This window comes from Octopus bimaculoides, chromosome 2 (assembly GCF_001194135.2).
Source record: "Octopus bimaculoides isolate UCB-OBI-ISO-001 chromosome 2, ASM119413v2, whole genome shotgun sequence".
Classification (NCBI taxonomy): Eukaryota; Metazoa; Mollusca; class Cephalopoda; order Octopoda; family Octopodidae; genus Octopus; species Octopus bimaculoides.
This window is the reverse complement of record NC_068982.1, coordinates 104,471,275-104,488,758: the sequence shown is the minus strand read 5'-3', so window position 1 is coordinate 104,488,758 and position 17,484 is coordinate 104,471,275. Positions and strand designations below refer to the sequence as shown.

Genomic DNA, 17,484 nt, shown 5'->3' with positions numbered 1-17,484 from the left:
ATATATTATATAATATATACAAATAATGTATACACTCACGAGTGCATGTACACACACACACATAACATACATATGAGAATATATGTCAAAACATGTCATTCCTGATGTCCTTTTTTCTCTTTCTTGTTGCTCTTCCTTTTTTAAATCTAATTCCAAGTATCATGAACTAAGTGATTTATACTAAATCAGGCATGTGAAGGGTGATGGTACCATAAATGGACCTACAAACAATATGTTTTCATATTACAATTCAAATGACTGTCACATAAATACTAGTATAAATAACCTAAGTGATTTTATCTACACCTAAAATATATTAGCTGAACATACATACTTTTTAACCTGTATAAATTCTCTTTTATTCCAAGCATGTCCAATGTTAATTTGAACAAATGCTAGAATGATGATCTGTTGCTACTATGAGTATTATTTTAACCATTGTTTAGTTTGCATATCATTAATATTACAGCATTTTTACTTATTGATACTGATAACATATTATCAACAAAATAATGTATTGTATCTCATATTATTATGAGCTCACGGTATTGTTGTAGTATTTTTTAATTTAGTAAGTGGAGTAAGTGGATAGAGTAATTCAGAGTAGTTTTGCGAGATATCGAATAACTGTCATTGTTTCAATTAAGTTTTGTATAATTGAGTCACCTGCTATCATCATATCAGTTATGCATGTGTGTATGCATTATTTGCTTGTTTATTTATATATTTTATATACTGGGTTATATAATGTATATTTGTGTATACATTAGGTGTCTAATTGTAAGTATACAGTCAGTTGTATTCTCTGTGCAAGTGTGTTATGGGTGTCGATAAATCTGCAGCAGAGTGTTTGTATATTGGTAACTATTCTTGTGTATTGTTGTTGGTATCTATTTATCACATATATATTTGTTTCACACTATAAATCTATACTTGAAGTTCATCATCTTTGTTAAACCTTGACAATAACTCCTCTTATGGAACCTTATGGTCTACTTTAACTACCTCAATCGGGCTGTAACCCAAATAACCTTGAACTTATTATCAATGTAGTTTAAAATTTTTTTATTGCTTAATATAGTCATAACCTGACACCCTTAAACTGGATGTATCTTGTGTCAACCTGATCTATTTGGCTATTAATTTTTTTTTACTTCAACTTGGAAGTTATTGCTTGTATTTTAAAATCTTTTACTTTTAATTTACACACACACATGTATATATGTAAGTATGTATGTGTGATATATATGTACACATATATATAATGGTTCATCCATAAGATTTGGCAATGATCAAGTAACTGCCAAAATTTAATTAATAAATAAAATAATGAAGAAAGAAATAAAGAAGGAAACAAAAATATCTAATATTTTAAGATATGTCTATTGGTGATCACTGAAGAAAATGACTTCAGCTGCACAGAACCTCAGCTGGGATGCATCGTGCAAGAGACCAGAGAACTACAACAACTCCTAAATATACTCCACCTTTCACACATCTAAAGCTAAAAAGTTAAGGAGGTAGCAGTATTTGTCACAAAAGTGTGATTCTTCCACTGCTTCAATGAAAGGTCTACCATCTGTGACTCCAAATGGCTTCAGCCATTGATGATCAATGAAGACCATGGCTAGCTGTATGGTACTTTAACAAGAGATGCAGTTGTGTGTGTGTGTGTGATGGGGAGCAGAAAACCACAACTACTCCCACCTACACCATACCTTTCTTGTGCCTAAAACTATGGAAGTGGTGGTATTTTAATGTGGAAAGTGTGTGGAACAGTACAACCTCAACAACAAAACTATTTGATATTTAGTTGGTGGTCTGTCAAGTATGTGCCACACAATTTTATTCACTAGATGCAGACGTTTGAGTAGTGCAAGGTTTCTTTAAAGCAAGAAAGAGCTGCATGCACATCAGACTCACTCTCTTGCTCTCACACAAGAAGCCTAGAGGCAAAATAAAGTCATGACAGCTTAGCTTGTATGAGAATGCAGGAGATTGCCAAACTGGCTGAGGGGTTCACCAGATATTGCAGCACCACCTAACTTGATGCATGTCCAGGCCATAAATTATCATTCCAGATGTTTGCCCTACATCATGGCTTCTTGCCCAGCACAATAGTATGTTGCCACCTGTACCAGTTGCCTCCACTGGCATACTGCCACAAACTTTGAAGCTGTGGAGATGAAGGTTATTTATTTCTTCTGCATTTCATGTAAATGAAACGGAAACATGCTACAAAACATACATATATTTAACATGTGAATGTACATATTATTGGATGGCCATTGATTCAACTGAGTTAATCTACCTTTATACAAAATATTATATATGTATATCTCTCTGAAACTGGACTCTCTTAAAATAGATTTCCTTCAAGGATTCAACATTTGAATTAAAATCTAATAGTTGATTAATAATGATAGATTCCATTTGTGCTTACAAACTCTAAGATATATCCATCTTCAGAAACAAATGAGTGGAACACATTTGAATTAAAACCATCTTTTACTGTCTGGTGTTTTTCTTGAATATTCTCAATGTGGATGCTATACAACCATCTTGGTATATGAAAACTACTGCACTCACTATTAGAATGTCATTTTATTTGACTGCCTCTCTGCATCTTTCATAACCCCCTGACAGTATGTGAAAACATGCAGAATGGTTATAGACAACTCAAAACCTGTACAGTTTAGGTGTACTGGATATGTTGTTTGCTTACAAACATTTAATGAATAGAAGACACATAATCATTCAAAAACACATAAAAACTGTTAACTACACTAAAATATTTTATCATTTGGTATCAAAATTTTCGTTGCACTCACTGCAAACTGGAAGTGTGGAATTGTGTCAGTGACCAGGTCACAGTTAGTGTGATGAAAATTTTGACACCAAATAATAAATGTTAAAATGAAAATAACAGATTTTGTGTGTTTTTGAATGACTAATATATGCCTTCCATATTGTAATTTCTTTAGTTTTAATTTATGGTCTCAGATTAAATCACTTACCAATGGTCTCAAATGAAATCACTTACCAGATAAGGACATCTCTAAAATTTAATAAATCATCACAAATTTATAAACCTATTCTGACTAGATCTGACTAAAGATTTTCAAGTAGTACAGAATTATTAATTTATTTGTGGTAAGATGAGGGTGGCATGGCCTTATTCATCTGTCAATATTATTCTCATAATACTTGTATAATTAAGAAATTATCATTTCATTATTATCAGCTGAGAGCTGGTCAATGTTTGGGTACTTTGGGTCAATGCTGTATAGATTACTATTTGTTTAGAGTTGTACTTATGGTTTATATCTCCTTTATAATCTACAAAACACATTGAAGGACTGACAGGATCAGTGCGAAAAGGTTAGTTATATTGATTAATTTATCAGGAATACTTTGATATGATACAAAACATGCTGACACAATGCAGAATTACACAATATTTAAGAAATATTAATAACTAAACTGTTTTATTCTTGACCACAGGCTTTACAATCAATATTGGTCTAGGGAAAAATGCAAGTCATATCAAACTTTGTAGTGCTTTCTGTGATTAAGAATACTCTACTTGTGAAACAATATTCTGTTATAATGATGCTTGGAACCAGTTAGTAAGACAGTTTTTCTACCACTGAGAAAAAATTCTGAGATCTATTTTACCACACTTGATTGAGCAAAAATTATAGTATGATTATAGTCTAATTCTATCATTCATCTTGAGCCACTCTCAGAATGATTAAGTGGACATTAAATGCAGGTCTATGTAGCTGACAATGAAATGGTGGTTAGCTCTACTACAAAATCTTTCAAACTGAGATCAGCACTGATATATATATACTAGAACAACACAAATATTTTAGCAAAGAAATGCATATGAGAAGAAGAAAGAACAATATTCAGACAGGTAAAATATTGTTAATATTAAATAGACAACACGGAAATATACAGGAAACAAGAAAGATATAAAAATATTTTAAATAATAAAGCTAACATCATTTACAATTACAAACAGCAATAGCCATACAAAAACAAAAATAGATACAAAATTCCAAAGAAGAAGGAAAAAAAGTTTGATGATTCAAAAATGCATATAGAATGTAAATATGTATATATATTTAAAACTAACAGATGGATTATGTTGTTAAAAAAATATATCTGTTCTATGTAATATTGAAAGTTTATGAGCTAAAGTTGAATCTAAAAGAAATATTTGCATTAAGAATTTGGTCAGTTAACATTCTGTCTGATTCCCTTCAGAACATAGCAGAGTAGAAGTCCAAAAAGCTGAAAGTATTGTCAGTGACAGAGGTCATGGAAGAAATTACGAGATCTGTCAAATTGTGATGAAAGCTGCTAAATCTTTCTCATTTGCTAGGCTTTATTTTTCCATATAAAAATAGATATAAAACAAGAATAAAACTTATTTGTTCTATCAAGGATGACAATTCCACAAAAGTAATTGCTTGTATGATTGGAAAATTGTTCAAATAATACAAAAGAAGAAATAAAATAGCCATCAACATCTAAACAGATCTACAGAATTAAAACATGAAAGAAGAAATATTCACTGTGTCATCATCCATCTATGTCAGTTCTGTTTTTATATTGGCATAGGCTTGACAAGTTCAGAGTTTATCTTGTCAATGCTTTTAGGACACACATTGTCTTTGTTTTTTCATATTGTGCACTAGTCATGTTTCCCAGATAAATATAGTATTTCTGGCTTGCTTTCAAACAGTTTACAATTTAAATACAAAGAAATATTATTGTTAATGTTCTATTACTGATTCATTCCCACTCCTTATTCTTCTATAAATATGATGTGTGAGGTTGGATATTTTTGTTTGAGTAGTTACAAGCCAGCCATAACTAAACAAAACAATGATCAAAGTTAAAGCAGCAGTAACCATCTCAAGTTCTTATTTTCAAACAATGTATCTGGAACATTATCAAATACATCTTGTCTTTTTTAAGAGAGCAGGGTGTGATTTCTCAAATCCTACCCTACAATGTTTAGAGACTTAACTGTTATTATGAGTGGTTGATCAATCTCATAGACGTCTCATTAACTTATGAGTATACACAAACCCCCTTGTTGGATTTATTATCAGCAAAATGTTTTTACGATTGGATACCTTTCATGCTGCTAAATGCTAAATACTTTGTTATGTTAACTGAGGCAAATAGAGTTCTATACTTTGCTTCAGAGCACAACATGATGGCTAGGAAAGATGATGATGTTAGCAATCCAAAAACCTTAGCTATAAGCCACTGTCTCATAACAGCAAAAATAGTCACACACTACATATTTCTGAAAATTATTTCCTATTGATCAGTGGCTATATTTATCATTCACTGCTGAGAGTAATATCATAACCACCTTATCTATAAATGTAACCCTTACATTCCACTGAATAACTAAGTTAATAAAATTGTATTCCTCAGAGCAAAGTTGTTATTTAGTCCCAGGTAAGCCCTGGTCAAGCAGAATTATGCTCAAAGTCTTTCCAGCCTTAACTACCTTATCATTGTGTGTATCTAGAACAAGCCAAAAGGTTTCAGGAACAAAAATAACAAAAACAAATAAGAGTGTATGATAATTAATTTTACACTACAAGAAAGAAACCAGAGAATTCAACATTTCAGATGATGGTCATTCAGCAAGAGAAATTAGAGAAGGAAAAAATTTACACTGGATTGAACTTATACTATCTAGGATTCTGTTCTAAGATGGAAAGGTATAACTTGAAAGAATGTTCACCTGGTCTATTATGATCATGTTCTGAGCTTTACTCATTCCTAATGTTGTCATGTAGACCAAGGTCAGCCTAGTTTACACAGATTGTAGATCAAAAACATGATCAATCAATGTGTTCTACAATTTTAAAAATGATTTTAGAATGTTTTGTCTGCTATTTCTAGCAGGACTTAAGGGCTGAATAAGAGCTTCTTCATTGGCTCATCCCTAATCCTGTTCTTTAATTTGCTGGTTTAAATACTAAAATATTTCTAATGGTGGACACATGTTATTTTGAAATATATACTTGTTTAGAGATTATTCTTCAATAAGTAAGACTTCCTCTGTATGTAGTTGCTTACTTGATTCGATTTTTTCTTTGCTATTCTATTTTTTGCTATAATTTGTAGCTGTGTAGTATAAAGTTTGCTTCACAACCACATGGTTTTAAGTTCAGTCCCACTGTATGGCACCTTGGGTAAGTGTCTTCTACAAAAGCTTCAGGCTGACCAAAGCCTTATGAGTGGATTTGGTAGATGGAGACAAAAAGAAACTTTTTGTATACACACGCGTGTGCATGCATGTGTGTGTGGTGTGTGTGTCCACATAACTTAGTGGTTCAGGAAAAGAGACCGAGAGAATAAGTACTAGTCTTAAAAGAAACTAAGTGCTGGGGTTGATTCCTTGGATTACAAATTCTTCAAGGCAGGCCCCCAGTATGAAACAAGTAATGGATAAACGATAGCAACACAGAAGCTATGAGGGTGGGCTGAAAAGTTCATAGGCTCACTATGAAGGAGTAATGCTGGAGCTGTGAAAACTTGCATTTCAAACTCTTTTTATTAATATCTGCATTGTTTCTTTCTAGGTAAACTGACATCTGACTCTTCAAAGAACACTTCAAAAGTAACTAGTAGCAACTTCTCTTGAAAATGGACAAAATTTGGCATTATGGTGTTATCAAGTATTTGCAGAAAAAGGGGTTTAGCCCTCAAGGACATTCATGCTGACATGGTTACTTTATATGGGGATGATGCTCCAGCTTTATCAAAAGCACAAAAGTGGGCAATTGAATTTAAGAAGGGAAGGGAAAGTTTTGGAGATGACCCAAGGTCTGGCTGTCTTAAAACTGCCACCACCAAGGAAAACATTGATTATGCTCACCACATGGTGATGGACGACAGGTGACTGGCTATAAATCAAGTAGCCAATGCTATTATTGTATTCCATGAGAGAGTTGTAAATATTATGCATGATGAACTTGGCATGACAAAGATTTCTGCTTGGTGGGTGCCACCTCTTCTGACACCTGATCAAAAGCACACCAAGCTGATCACATCATGAGAAAGTCTGACTTTATTTCAGACAGATCCAGCTGGTTTCCTAACCAAGGATGAGTGTTGGATTCATTAATTTGAGCCAAAGACAAAGAGATAACCCATGCAGTGGAAACACCCCTCCCCATCTGCTCCAAAGAAGGCCAAGATCGTTTCATCTGCACCTTCCCTGCTGAAGGCAATGGCCTCATAATTTTGGGGTGCAAAAGGCTTTGTATTTATTGACTATTTACAAAAGGGCCACACCATCAATGGAAAGTGCTATACCAACTTGTTGAGGCAGTTACAAAAGGCTACCAAGACCAAACATCCAGGAAAACTGACGAAAGGGGTCTTTTTTAATCAGGACAATGCTCCAGCACACAAATCCTTGCTTTCAATGGCTGTTGTGTGTGATTGTGGCTTTGAACTGGTTGACCATCCTCCCTATTCTCCTGATTTGGCCCCATCTGACTATCATGTGTTCCCCAGCATGGAAAAACGCTTGAATGGGAACCAGTATTACAGTGATGATGATATCATATCTGTTGTTGACTTTTTAACCAACAAGATGAAAGCTTCTTCACTAATGGGATCCACGCACTACAACACTGTTGGAAGAAGTGTGTGAACTTCAAGGGGGACTATGTTGAAAAATAAACCTCATTTGGTCACATTCCATGAGAGAATCTTGGTCAGCCTGTAAACTTTTCAGCCAATCCTTGTAATGAGAGGTTACTTGATAATACAATACTAGATAATACAATACTAGATATTAAAGAAAATGGAAGATTTTAATTATAAATTTACTTGATCAAGGTTGATCTAGAGCTATACAACAAGAATGATAACAACAACAGCAGTAATCATAATCTTCCCTCCATATCTTGATTGAAAATTACAATACGGAAAGTAATTACATTAATAGCAAAATTACAAGAACATTTTTAAAGAATTTTAACTTTTTCTGAAATGATTTCATATTGCTATCTAAGCAATAAAACTTCTACCAAATTTTGTCCAACTTCAGTCTGGCTAAATAACTATTCGCTATTTCTTGGCCATATTTTATGATGAACAATAAATGATTTCTTTATCCTTCTCCTCCCCATCATCATCAGCACCACTGTTACTGGTGCATCATCATCATCTGTTTCTTCATGATAGCAAGACAGTATCCCTATAAACATTTTGGAACTACTTAGTACTCAATGTGACTCAAAATTCTCATAAATGATCTTAGGAACTCTCACCTCATATATTAAACAATTCAATGATCTGTTTCATAAAACCATAACTGTACATATACATAGTTATATATATATATATATATATATATATATATATATTAATAATTTTATATTCAGGTATACACCTTATAGTATGCTGTTTAAAGCCCATCCACAATATTTGACCACCTGATGTCAACAAGAATATGGAGGTATATGCCATTGGATTAACTTCAGGAATTCCTTTGTGTCTGTAGAGTTTATATAAAATATAAGAGATAGAAAATGGAATTCATGAGACTCTTTATTCAGAAACACTATGATCATTTCAACCCCTCCCACACCAGTACCTTACTGGTGAGATGCTGTATAAACAATTGTCATGCATCATAGGTGCAGATGCATCTCTTCAGGTGACTTTTCAAAGAGTACATTATTTTTTTTACTTGCTGTCTTGTTTATTTCTATAACAATACATTTTGGAACGTGTAGTATACTATCTATTTCTATAAGGAACTTAAGAAAATGTATTCTTATAGAAATAAGTGAAATGGCAAATAAAAATACAAGGTATCTGAAGAGATGCATTTGCACTTATGATGCATGACAAATGTTTTTACAGCAAGTTACCTGTAAGGTACCATGCATGATGAGTTGAAACGATCATAGTAATTCTGAATAAAGAGTCTTGTGAATTCCATTTTCCATCTCTCATATTTTATGTGTGTGTATGTGGATTTTATATGATATATTTAAAAACTATATGCAAAGACAAACATGTTTTTCTTTAAAAATTATGAGATTCATTTGGCAGGTGTCAGCATACTTTGTTAAAATGATTAAAAACAAAACAGAGTAATAAGCACAGTATCAGTACAAAATCATCATAGGAGATATAGATAAAGATGAAGTTGTAAATCACTGGTTGGTTATTGAACTATATGAAGGTTTTTTTCCAACTGTAGACAGTAAACAGGATAAGTCAATGCTCATACGTGAATACAAATACTAACATGTGTGCGCACACAAAGACACACACACCTTAAATTATATTTAGACCAATGTTCAATAAATTTAACCACGGCTCTTTAGATATGGAAGTTCTTTGGTTATTTGGAAGCTGAAAGCTTTCCACAGATGAATATTTAAGTATGAGTCTAAATACACCAAGAAATATAACACACTTAAAGAAATAATGTGATTATATACATATATTAAAAGTGGGGAAGGCCAGCTTATGGGATTACTTTAGGTTTCCCATCCATAAAGGGTTTAGCTTTATGATGTATCGTCAGAACCCAAAAACCCTTTGGCCCATGACCTCCATATATCTTAAGAGGTCATGAGCCAACAGGTTTTTGGAATCTGACGATAAGCCATAAAGCTAAACCCTTTATGGATGGGAAACCAAAAGCAATCACGTAAACCAGCCTTCCCCATTTTTAATATATACTTCTCTACATCTTAGAGTGTGCTTCTTTTGGATTTATGTTTTTTACAAATGATCCTATATATATATATATATGCACACATATGTATGCAGATATACATGAACATGCATATACATACACATGTATATGTATTACTCTTTTACTTGTTTCAGTCTTTTGACTGTGGCCATGCTGGAGCACCGCCTTTAGTTGAGCAAATCGACCCCAGGACTTATTCTTTGGAAACCTAGTACTTATTCTATCGGTCTCTTTTGCCGAACCGCTAAGTTACGGGGACATGAACACACCAGCATCGGTTGTCAAGCGATGTTGGGGGACAAACACAGACATACAAACACATACACACACACACATATATATATATACATATATACGACAGGCTTCTTTCAGTTTCCGTCTACCAAATACACTCACAAGGCTTTGGTCGGCCCGAGGCTATAGTAGAAGACACTTGCCCAAGATGCCACGCAGTGGGACTGAACCCGGGACCATGTGGTTGGTAAGCAAGCTACTTACCACACAGCCACTCCTACGCCTATGTATACAATATATATACTGACCTTTTGGCTAAGATCAAAGTGTAGTAAAAGTGTATCCATACACATATGCATATGCATCCATATATATATATTTATACATGTATGCATACATAAAGAAGATATACTTCCCACACAAGGATGGCAGCTGTGGCCTCAAACCTGTATTGATGTCATATGAAGCACATATTGTGATACTGAAACAACATCTGCAGCAGGAGAAAGAGACCAATAACTATCTTGACCAAGTATGTGACCATGAAATCAACAACATAAATAGGATAGCTAATGAACTTGAGGGGAAGTATGAAATAAAAGCTGATACAGGTCTCTCCCGAAGGAATATTGGTAAAATCTATTTATGTGAACAAAATAAAATAAAAAATGGACCAGTTCACTGGGGAAGATAGTACATGGGTACTTGGCATGAAAAACCAGGGAAGGGGCTGATCATGTCAAAAGCTTGGCATGGAATACTGACGAGTTTATGATGTCCCATTTTGAAGGCTACCTCCATGTAATTCAAGAACAAGAAATCCCCACCAAGTATCTACATTGACAGACAACAAATGTAGGCTGTGCAGGACCAAGACAGAAGACATCAGCCACATTATTGCCAACTGTGAGAGAAGTTTCTTCCAGATATGGAAGATGCAGTGGCCAGAACAGTCTGAAACAGGGTAACAAAAAAGAAAACACCTACAGACAAAGTTGACTATATTGAGACCAATGGGTCAAAGGGATATTGGTGGCACTCAGAAATTAAAACAGCCACCACCGACCAGAAATTGTTGTGTGAAACCATAAGGAAAAGGTATGTTCTGTTGTGGAAATCAGCTGCTCTCAGAACATCAATGTAATTAGAAAAATACAAGAGAAAGTGGACAAACCCAGTGTACAAGATACACTTTCAGCTTCATATCTACTGTTATTGGAACAACAAGATACATACCAACCCTTCTGGAACAAAGCATGGCTATACTTGGATTTTGGGGGAGAGAACACAAATTCTTAATTCACACACTACAAATGACCATGATATCTGGGACTATAAAAATTTGCAAGACCTTCTTAAGATTTAAAGGACGATGAACAAAACAAGATGTTTTCCTTCACAACCTTGCTACCAAGTAAGTGGCTGGTCAAAATTTATTCTAAATTAAAAAGAGAAAAGGAACAACACATACACACATAGAAACAAATAACAGGACAGACAAACGATAATAGGTATAAAAAATGCATTTATAAGAAAATTCTGTATACAATTTATTTGAAGTAATCAGTCAGTATCATTACAGCTGTTTTGATTGGTTGATATAACAATGCATGATATGCAAGCAGGTGCAATACTGAGACAATATTGTTTGCTATAAATAAGAGCAAAGTAAAGTATCAGCTAGCATAGATTTTGATAGCTCTGTGCTGCTGAGTTGCTGCATTCTCTTTAGAAGATAAAGTGCAAGATACATATATATATCTGCATACATGTATATACATACATTTAAAAAAATATATATGTGTATATATATATATATATATATATATATATATATATTTACACACACATACACACACACTCCCAAGCATACATATATATACTCTTTCACAAGTTTCAGCTTGAGAGCTGCAGCAATACATACATACATATACATATGTGGTTATCACATCTGCTTTACACGCAGAAGGTCATGAGTTCAATATATGTGTGTGTGTATATATATATATATATATATATATATATATATACATGCATACATATATATATATAAATATACATTAAAATATAGTTGTAGCTTTAAAATATCTAAACCTGTGGGTTCGTGAAACATTGATCTGCTCCATATGATGATGTAATTTTGTAGGAGAAAGACAAACAAACATTTAGAACAGTTAACATACTTGTAAAAATAAATGACATGAAATATAAAAAGAAGTTGGAGTTTGATAAGTATTATGAAACATTTAACCATATATCTATGAGAGGAATATAATTAGATAAAAGTTTTGTGATAAAAAACACATACAGAATAGGGCTTTTTCAAAAAATTACTGATTTTCTTTTTTGTTGGAAATAAATGAAAATATCTTCTAGCTATAATGAAAAAATCTTGCAGTTCAATACATAAATAAATTAATCAATTAAATGCAATAGAAAAAAGTATCCAACCATTGAGGTAAAAAATAGCAGAATTAAAAATTTTTTTTAATTGATTTTTTTTCATTAAGTAACAAATTAATTCCGGTGAAGGAAATTTGGAAAGAAATTTATATTGACAAATTAGAAACAGATTTAATTTTAGTTATAATATTAGGTTGAATATTAAACAGAGTTATAATGATTTCAGTCAGTCTTTGATATTATTTCTTTAGAGCAGTTTATTTCAAGTACATGTATTTATGAAGAAAGGATATTAAAAATGAACAGAAAATGGTATGCACTCTTACTTTGATATGTTTGAAATTTTCTTCATTTGTGATCCTGGACTAGCGGCAGCTTTATCTTTCTTGTTTGGCATGTTTGTCACTGATGATAGAACTGAAATGGCAAAGATATGTTATGTAGATATCAATTCTTAACAGAGATAGAAGTCTCAAATTTACAGTGTATGTCCTGTCTTTTTTTCAAAGGCAATAATATAAATTAAAAGAAATTAGGGTTAATGATGGTTATTCATTTGCTTGTTTAATGTCTGCATTGCCATGCTGACATGGATTGGCCAGGGGACTTATTCGAAGCAGAATCTTAAGGTTGTCTTATCATCAACCATTTTTTTTCAGGTAAAGGAGTTTTCTTCATTCCACTGGTCTTTAAAAGTACAGAACAACCAGTGATAATGTTAATAAGGAATGCAAGTATGTCACAGCTTTGCTCAGTCAGTGACAAGCTGTGGAATGTCAATATTCACAGAGCCACACACAAATAACAGACTTACATACAGTTTTCATGTAGTATTAGTAGAAGACACTTGCTTAAATTGTAGAACTGAAACTGAAGCAATTTAGTGTGGAAGTAAACTTCTTAACCACATAGCCATGCCTGCATTTAGAAGATATTATATTTAGAATAAATCTTATTGAGACCATTGTATATAATATACTGTGGTTGTAATAATAAACTTCACCATAATATAAATGATTGGTTACTTGGGCATTGAACCTCTAGTGACCACACATTATAAGGGAAAACAAATGGGTACTTAAGATATTCATTATATTCTCAAAGGTAAAACTTCCTTTTGAGAATAGTAAAATGTGTTGTAGATGTGATGTAATGAAAATTTCCACTACATCACAAAGTTCACAATTAAAAGCTAGATGTTAAAGAAGTAACAACATTATCTACAAAATTTTATGCCCATCATGAGCTATGATAGTGATGTTATTGTGAAACACTTTGATTATGAAGTCCTTTTCAATTAATCTCCAGGAAAGTAGTCACAATATCAGACATCACATCTGACTGGATCCATAGTTATGATCATAGGCAATAATAATGAAGAATTATATTAGGAAAGGGGGAACAGAGTTTTCAGGTTGGTGTACATTATGTGTACCTCATCCAATATGAGCTGAAGATATCCTTGAATGACTGATGTGAGATAGCAATGTCTGACCAGCTGATATAAGATGGAGATATCACTGACTGACTGTTGTCTGATTGCAATACTTTTGACCAACTGACATGAAGTAGCAATACTCCTGACTGACAAGATGGTGATATTTCTAAGCAACAGACATAAGACAATATCCTTGACTAACTGATTGACTGACATGAGTTGGAGATACCTCTGATCAAATAACTTGAGGCTATCATAAAACAATTTTAAAATATCCATAGGAATTAAAAAGACATGTTAGATATTGAGCTAATGCTTATGATCCTTAAATAAAATTAAGAAGTTATTTTATTTGTAATCAAATATTATTATTCCCTCTCATGTCAAAAAAAAAAAAATTATTTGTAACGTTGTAAAGTTAAGACTAGAAATGAAATCCAGACAGTTGATTGGGTAAATACATAAACTAAACATTGAATATAGACAGTCCTTTCTAACAGATCACCATCGTCATAGTCATCATCATCATCATCATCGTTGTCATCATCATATCAGTTTCTTTTTGAGCAATAGTTGAAAAATCTATAAACCAGATTAACTAAGAAGATTTTAGATATTAATCTTATCTGAATAACATTCGATATATTTCCGTTTTATTCAACCACTTTTTAGAAAAAGTAACAGAATATCTATTGTTTATAAATAACATTCAACAAGACAAAAATTTCATTTGTCCAACCACAAAAATCAATGATTCACAAAGAACCAACGAAGGAACCTCTACTTGATCAGTCAGCCAACCAGAAATAACCATCTATCTAAAATCATACCCTACCATTTTAAATAAAGGACTCATTGGATAATGTAGTCTTAGAGATTACTATTATTCTGAGAAAAGAAAAGAAAGTGTGTGGGGTGATTATGGCTTCAATGCTTTTGACCACAAGTCTGTATGATCAGGGTTGATCTGGGACTGAATGATAACAATCAATGCATAAATAATTTATTAATTTCATGCAAGTGTCATAAGTTGAATTTATTGATAACTGCTTGACTTTTACTTATAATAACAAATAATTATAATTTGGAATTTTTATTAATGCAAAACTTAACCTTTTTGATCTTAGAATTTGGGCAGAATTAATTGTTGTGATATGTTTGTGCTTTAGCTTCAGCTTGCTCCCCTGGCAGTTGATGGAGTCTATTTTCTACCCATAGAAAATGGGCAGAAAATAGATTCCATCAACTGCAAGGGGGGTGGGGGGTGGAGCTAGATGTAGCAGATAGCTTCCATTATCTAGGTGACCAAGTTAGTAGTGGAGGCGGATGCTCCAAGAGCGTAGTTGTGAGATTAGGATGGGCAAAGTTCAGAGAGCTCCTACCCCTGATGGTAACAAAGGGCCTCTCTCTCAGAGTGAAAGGCAGATTGTTTGATACCTGTATGTGAACAGCTGTGCTGCATGGCAGTGAAACATGGGCTGTGACAGCCGAGGCCATGTGTAGCCTTGAAAGAAATGAAGCCAGCATGCTTTGCTGACTGTGCAATGTCAGTGTGCATGTTCGACAGAGTGTAAGCAACTTAAGAGAAAAGTTAGGCATAAGAGGCATCAGATGTGGTGTGCAAGAGAGACAACCGCACTGGTATGGTCATGTGATACATATGGATGAGGACAGCTGTGTAAAGAAGTGCCAATCTTTAACTGTGGAGGGAACCTGTGGTAGAGGTAGACCCAGGAAAACATGAGATGAAGTGGTGAAGCATGATCTTTGAACTTTGAGCCTCACAGAGACAATGACTAGTGACCGAGACCTTTGGTGATGAGAGGACCATCAAGCTAAGTGCATCCGTACTGGTGGCATGTAAAGAACACCTTTTGATCATTGGGCTTCACAGAGGCAAAGTGGCTGAGTTCCTTTTGAGTGTTGGGCCTCAAGGAAGCAATGGCTGAGACCTTTGGCATTATGTTGTGCAAAATCAAGCCAAGCAAAATCGCAGTTGTGGCAGATACCGGTATCATGCAAGTTGGTACCCTTGCAGGGTGCATGTAAAAGCACCCTGGTGTCAGCATACTTTGTGAAAATGATCAAAAACAAAACAGAGCAATAAGTGCAGTATCAGTGCAATATCATCATAGGAGTTATAGATAAAGATGAAGTTATAAACCATTGGTTGGTATTGAACTATCTGAAGGTTTCTTTTCCTATTGTAGACAGGATAAGTCAATACTCATACATGAATACAAATACATTAACATGTGTGTGCATACACATGCATGTGCATGCAAATGTGTGTGCATGGTGGAACGTAAAAGCACCCATTACGCTCTTGGAATGGTTGGTGGAAGGGCATCCAGCTGTAGAAAACTATGCCAAATCAGACTGGAATCCGGTGCAGCCTTCCAGCATGTCAGCCCGGTCAAACCATCTAACCCATGCCAGCATGGACAACGGACGTTAAATGATGATGATGATTAGTAACATAGGTGAAATGAATAGCTACAAATTGGATGGAAATTTGACTAGAAGTTTGATCTCCTAGCAAATCATTGGTAACAACAAAAGCCTTTATTTTGATATGGGAAGTTAATGCTACCTTTAAAAAAATTTCAAGAATTATCAATGAAAAAAGAAACAGTTATAAGAAAATATTGATTATTTCAATGATACTATCAAGTAAAATTGCAGATTGATTACATTCAAGAATTCACATGAAATAATTAAAATAAAAAACAACAAATTTAAAATATAAAATCCAATAATTTAAAAAGAATTGATTTAATATTAGAAATACACAAGCAGTTACTGTTACATTAAGAAAATATGTAAACTTATTTTAAATTTTGTCTGTTTACAAAAAGAATTTACAAGAAGAAAAAAAGAAAAGTATAAAGAAAACATTTCTTATAGAGACATGAAACTTAGTCAAGTAGACTTGGAATTTAGTTGATAATTAAGGTGTGTTCATGTAGAGTCACAGCATAACAATGGTTTTTGAAATAGGTACATGGTCAAATTTTGAAGGGATATAAGTCTATGAAATCCACCTCAATACATGACTGGTTTTTTTATTTTACCAACCTATGAAGGAAGAAAAGCAAGGTCAACCTCTCCAGGAGTTGACTTCATAATGCAAAGAGACGTAACTAAATACCACAAGACAGTTTGTACTTTGTTTTACTAATTTTGCAGTTCAGTAACCTAAGAATATAATAATAATAATAATAATAATAATAATAATAATAATAATAATAATAATAATAATGATAACAATCCTTTCTACGATAGGCACAAGGCCTGAAATTTGGTTGGAGGAGACTAGTTGATTATATCAACCCCAATTATTTACATTATTTACATTTGATGGATATTTGTCCTCATCTTGTTTGTTGTTAATGCAACGTTTCGGCTGATATACCCTCCAGCCTTCACCAGGTGTCTTGGGGAAATTTCGAACCTGGGTTCTCATTCCTAAGGTATTTTTCAACGTTGTTGTTGTTGTTGTTATTATTATTATTATTATTATTATTCAGGTCACTGCTTGGAATCGAACTCGGAATCTTGGGGTTTGTAGCCTGTGCTCTTCACCACTACGCCATATGCCAAGATTCCGAGTTTGATTCCAAGCAGTGACCTGAATAAT

At 33.5% G+C, this 17,484-nt stretch overlaps 1 protein-coding gene across 7 annotated transcripts in view; it reads right to left on the bottom strand.

Annotated features, from left to right (window-relative positions):
• LOC106878324 (calcium-activated potassium channel slowpoke) overlaps positions 1 to 17,484 on the bottom strand; it is a 333,443-nt gene that overhangs the window by 79,288 nt on the left and 236,671 nt on the right. For all 7 annotated transcript variants that reach the window (XM_052978540.1, XM_052978541.1, XM_052978542.1 and 4 more), the window contains one exon: positions 12,733 to 12,823. In XM_052978540.1, coding sequence (XP_052834500.1) covers positions 12,733 to 12,823 — 91 coding nt within the window. The remainder of the gene's footprint in view (positions 1 to 12,732; positions 12,824 to 17,484) is intronic.